The sequence below is a fragment of the Rutidosis leptorrhynchoides genome, chromosome 9, assembly GCF_046630445.1.
Source record: "Rutidosis leptorrhynchoides isolate AG116_Rl617_1_P2 chromosome 9, CSIRO_AGI_Rlap_v1, whole genome shotgun sequence".
Taxonomy (NCBI): Eukaryota; Viridiplantae; Streptophyta; class Magnoliopsida; order Asterales; family Asteraceae; genus Rutidosis; species Rutidosis leptorrhynchoides.
The window spans coordinates 289937242-289943185 of NC_092341.1; the positions used below are offsets into that span (position 1 = coordinate 289937242).

The 5944-nt window shown below is 36.3% G+C and overlaps 1 protein-coding gene across 1 annotated transcript; it reads right to left on the minus strand.

The window, feature by feature from the left end:
• Window positions 1–2653: 2653 nt before the first annotated feature.
• Window positions 2654–4880, minus strand: LOC139867021 (very-long-chain aldehyde decarbonylase GL1-9-like). The gene is made up of 2 exons (XM_071855330.1): window positions 4474–4880; window positions 2654–3509 (listed from the first exon to the last, which is right to left on the minus strand). The coding sequence occupies exons 1-2, from the start codon at window positions 4702–4704 to the stop codon at window positions 2964–2966; spliced, it is 777 nt and encodes a 258-aa protein (XP_071711431.1). The 5' UTR covers window positions 4705–4880; the 3' UTR covers window positions 2654–2963.
• Window positions 4881–5944: the final 1064 nt, after the last annotated feature.

Here is a 5944-nt window from a genome sequence, read left to right on the forward strand (position 1 = left end):
GGAATTGGGATGGGATGGCTTTAGAAGAAGGACGTAGCATCCAGATGCTTCCAATGAACCTTGTAATTCTGCTATGTAGGTAAAAAAATAAAAAATAAAATTTAAATAAATAAAAATGGCTTTTTCATCAAGTATTAGAATTACAATGACAACGATCAATTTTGTACGTTGATTGATTAATTGGATGACATGACAACATGTCGCAAATCGAGTTTCCTTCTAATATGTATGGGGTATATAATCGTTAAGATGATTAAGTCTTTATGGGTGATGTCAATGTCGTCATTCTAAAAAAAATGAGAAGGTAAAATAAACAAATGTGGATGATTCTCACACACACTTTTTTGGTACTCACACACCAGTTAAGTATTATTAGAAGAGCAAAAGGTTAAAATAGGTGTGTGAGGATCAAAAAAGTGTGTGTGAGAATCATCCCCATAAACAAATTAATGTCAACAACAAATCATAAGCCAAAAGTTTTTGTTGTGAAAAATGTTGCGCGAGCACTAGGTGTCGTCAAACAATTTTCAGCGTTTCAAAAATAACAACGAAAACACCGTCCCTTTGACATCGCCTCACTGTTCATTTAAGCTTTGATTTTTCAATGCCGAAAATGGACACTGAATCAAGGTGTCCATTTTTTTTTACTTACATTTTTTTACTTAATCCATTTTCTTATTGATCCACGTCATATTTTTTGTCATCAAGATTTTACAAAATGAACACCGAACTATACCTCTATCAATTTCAATGTCTTTTTTCTAGACACCGAAATGAACATCGAAATACACCGTGACAACGTCTTGTGGCCTAACACACCCCGAAAAAATTCCACCCATGACGCCTCATCAATCAATAGTGTTGTGGGCGTTACTCCCCCATATGGAATGCCCCCACGTCCAAAACTTTGTTGTAAGAAGTCTTAGTGAAAATGAAAATGCTTATAAATGCTAAAGTTAACTAGTCTAAATTAGACTAAACGTTCCTCCTCAAAAACTTATAGAACAAATTGGTAGATAAAGTGCTCTTGTTCTTACATATAAAAAAGACGTGATCAAATTTGTAAGCTGTTAGATTCTTCAAATTTTCTTTTAACTTTTTGCACATCATGCTAACAATACTTATTATTTCATTTTCATTTTAAGGCCACTTCATACTCATCCATTGCGACATGTAAAGATAGACAATTTTTATTTGGTATTTAACTAAATATCAAAGTTATTGCATAGTGAGTTCACTAGTATTTAGCATGTTAAGAAACTAATGTCGATATATTCCTAAACCCTTACATAGAGTAGTAAATGGAGTAAATTTTTAATGTTTAATTTATTCAAAGATAACAGTTTTTTTTCTTTTTTCTTAGTTTGATTTATCATGAATCATGTGATCATGTCCATCTAGAAATCTACCTTGAAAACACTACTGAAACATAATTTTTTTTTTTTCGCAAAAAAACAATAACATTAATAACCGGTCCGGAGATCAACTCGTACAACCGTTACAATAGAGTCCTAAACGAGCTCAAACAACTGCACATCAATCCTACTCAAACGGCTCACTAACATAGTGAGTAAAAACACGTTTTTCAAAGGATCAAAATACAACTGAAGCTATAACAGAAGGAACACTATAATACCGGCTATACTACACAAGACAGAAAAAAGTAAATGAATGGGCATTGTCAACGCCGACCGCCAACACAAATACGGAGCACAACAGAGGTCATCCTGAGTCGTCAAAAACAGCAACCATCCCTTCAAGAAACGCATCCTCCCCGGGCCAAGACCAGATCTCCAATAGGGAGATCGTCGCCTGGTCTAAAGCTGAAGAAATCACCGGAGAGGAACAGACCTGCAAAATAAACATAGAACAAACCGAAGCCTACAACCGAAAGAACCAGCAGCCTGCCAGAATGAAGCTGGGCAAGCCCACGGAACCAAGAAGCCACCGAACCTGAACCCACGAGCGAGAGAACGTCGCATTGGAGGCAAGAAAGCAACACCCGAGACAAATCCAACCAAACTCCAGCAAAGAAAACCGTTGTCCGGAAAAAGAAAAAAACGGCCACCAACACCTGTGTCACCTCTAGGATCTAAGAATCCATCACAAAATAACCACAGCAGAACCCCAAACAATCACCAGAGCACCAACAGGGCACTCGTCGCCTGGATCTTGAACGGAAAGCCACCGTAGTACGGATTCCGACGTATTAAAACAAAAACCGATGACACACCTACCCAGCACCTGAGAACCCAACCTACCCAACCTGAACCACCAGAAAGCACAACCAAGATTATATACGGCCGAGATAACGTCAAGCCACATACCATCGGCTACATCACACCTCCGGCGAGATCCAAGGAGGTAGATCGGCCGCCGGAAAGGGAGCAGACGAGGCAACCGTCAAAAGCAAAAAGAAAACGTCATAGTAGGATGATCCCCACCGTAAAACGCCACACGTCGCTAGATTGGCGGCTGTGTGTTGCCACCGGCCGGAAAAACATGAATGATGCTGGAAAAGGAAAGGAAAAACGAAGAGGCCTCAACCACCGGCAGAATTTAACATATCTTAAAACTACTCTAGAACACACAAAGCAGATACATTAACAATAAAAAATTTGCTTATAATTCCATTTGAAGAACATATGGGGGAAGCATGTCAGAAGCATGACAGACTAGTTACAATTTTGCCAGAATACACAAAACACATAAATACTAACAAGTTATAAACCCATTGTTACATTGTTAATTTAAACAGAAAAAGATACTAATCAATCAACGAAAAATGAAGAAAAATGAGTGAACAGTAAACACAATCAAAACTTACAACAGTTACTTGCAAATTCTTAGATTGTGACTGCTCTTGAATAGATAGAAACTAAAAGACCTTTCAAGTTACCTTTTGATGGTCAAATAAATGATTGTCAAATTGGATCATACAGTGGTTAGTGAACAAAGTTGACTTAGTCCTTCTTCGATATTCTTGCCTCGAACCCTCCTTCAGGCCGTTTTACAAGATCATACGGCATGTGGGTCCCAAGAAGTTTGTCCCAAATTGGGAAGAACGGTTGAGAAAAATTGTACTTTAATCCATGAAGTTGATGATGTATGTCATGATAAGCCGTGTTGTTTTGGAAAAACATATGAAAAAGATTACCCGGTAACCAAAGTCCACAATGATCATCCACCGTTTTCACAACAGCAAAACAGAAGAATATAACAGCAGTTCGAGCAGTCATTCCTGAAACGAGAAACGAGATGGCCCCGCCAACGGTGTCTAGTAGTAGACCCTCGAGAGGGTGATTGTACAAGGCTCCAATTGCATAAGGTACAACCAGTTTGTGATGTTGTGAATGAATGTGTCGATATAGAAATTTGTTTAAGTGCATGTATCGGTGCACGAAATATTGCCATGTGTCCATGACAAACATTGCGATGATGATTTGTACACCTTGAACGATGAGAGACGGTTGAATTTCGGTCTCGACCAAGCCACTCGATGAGGTCACCTGTTTAGACATGAGCCGAAGATGTCAAATGATCATAATACAAAAACATAGACATATTTCTATGTGTAATGTATATACATATATGTAATGTGTGTTTGTATATTTATGTATGTACAAGAGAAACAACAACAATACCCAATCCCGCTGATAGGAGGGTGCACTCAAGTAAATTGACTAGACTTTTTAGCGTTGACCGATTCTTAAAGACGTTTTTGGGCGACTCGGGAGGGGCTAGTCCCCGAAGGCCCGAACCGTCAGCCGACTTTTACAACAACCCTTTAAAGGTAAGGTAAACCACTAGTTTGTAGAGTGAAATTCAAAGACAAAACAATTAACAATACTATTATCGTGTTTTCTTGAGTGTAACAGATTCTTTTGTCAAAAGGTATAAAGATCAGTGTACTAAAAATGCTCATTACCACACAATTATATATCACCCTACATCTTGAAACGAATCCTTAGTGAATTACTTAATCGTTCAGATACAAATGTAAAAGAGAACAATTAAGCATAATAGATACTAGCAATAGATACTAGCAGGTTATAGACATCAATAACGAAGAAAAAAAACGTTTATTAAATGGAGAGATTGATAAAAAAAAGTAGCCTTTCAACAAAGTCATTATTGATGAATTCCACACTCACCAGAATTTTACAAACAAAATTGTTACAAAATGATGTGGCATGTAAAATCATCCAATCACATGAACGACCCATTGGTAAATGCCTACTCACCTATTGTAATCTGCTTCCTAATTACCCGTTTAATCGTTACAGTTTAACAGTTTCTAAAAAGAGAGCAATTTCTAATCAATTACAGTTGATATCATAGTAAACTAAACACAATAAATCACACAACCTTAGCAATGTTAAAAAAATACAAATACAACCATCAAAAAAACATAAAAGGTCTCAACTTTTCAACTGATGACTATAAACATGACATAAACAATGAAAATCTTACCAAAAACAGAATGTGGGCAACAACTGCTTGAACCAACTGTTGAAGCAATACACCTTTAATAACTGAACTCAAGGGTACAGTATTCTTGATATCTTCTTCCTTTCTTGTATGCAACCTATAATTATCAAGTGATGGTAGCAACTGAAAGAACCCAGCATACAACCAATACACAACAATTGGGGCAAATGTACCCATTACTTCATCACTAACATATCCTTCCCAAAACACCATCACTATAATAAAGTTACAATCTTTAAACCCTAACCCTAATTTTCAAATTGAATAGTTCAATACCCTCGATTGAAAATTGTATGTATAGGTTGAATAAGTAATAATACAGACTGATTTAGGTCAAGATTTAGGGTAATGAGGTAATAGGGAGATGTGTGTATGTATAGATTTGAATCAGATCTGTAGAAAGAAGATATGAGGGTTGAGATCAGACAGCTAATATAAACACAAGTATATACGGAGTAATCAAGAGCATTTGCGATTAAAAAAAAAAAAAAAAATTGTTATAATTTCAGTAGGCTTATAACTACCTTTAGTAGTTCTTGACTGTAGAAGGTATATAGAGATAGAGATACTGTAAAATGGAGAAAACAAAGGTTGAACAAAAGGTATGAGTAATTGGTTTTTTATTTATAGAAAAATGTACAATGAGAGTTTGGTGACATTTGGAATCTAGAGAGAGAGTGTTTTTATTAACCAAAAAATACATACAATAAACTCTAACTCAACACACCTATTTATACTCAAAAAATATACTATGCAATATCTATAATAATAATAAAATTATCATCCAATTATTACTTTTATAACACTCCCCCTTGGATGATAATTTTATTAGTGAATAACTAGTACTGCCTCGTTAAAAATCTTGCTAAAGAAAACCCTTTGGGATAAAACTTTAGCTAAGGGAAAAAGAGTGCAGCATAGAGTTGACTCCCCCTCAAGTAGGCAACGCCTGAGTTGTTACATCTTCTGAACATGCCTCATGCCAATATTATGAACGTGTGTTCTGAAAATAGCAGTTAGAAGTGCTTTGGTGAAAAGGTCAGCAGAGTTTTTGCTGGACTGAACATATCTCATTTCAATCTGGTTGTCCTTAATGAGATTTTGAGTGTATGAGAAGAATCTAGGGGGTATGTGTTTTGTTCGGTCACTTTTGATATACCCTTCTTTCATCTGTGTTATGCAAGCTACATTATCTTCATAGATAGTTGTTGAACTTTTATTGCGTTCTAGTCCACAAGAATCAGTAATGAGTTGTGTCATTGATCTCAACCAAAAACATTCCCGACTGGCTTCATGTAATGCAATTACTTCGGCATGATTTGATGATGTTGCAACAAGTGTTTGTTTTTGAGAACGCCATGATATTGCGGTACCTCCATTTAGGAATACATATCCATTTTGAGATTTAGCTTTATGTGGATCAGATAAATAACCTGCATCTGCATAACCAACC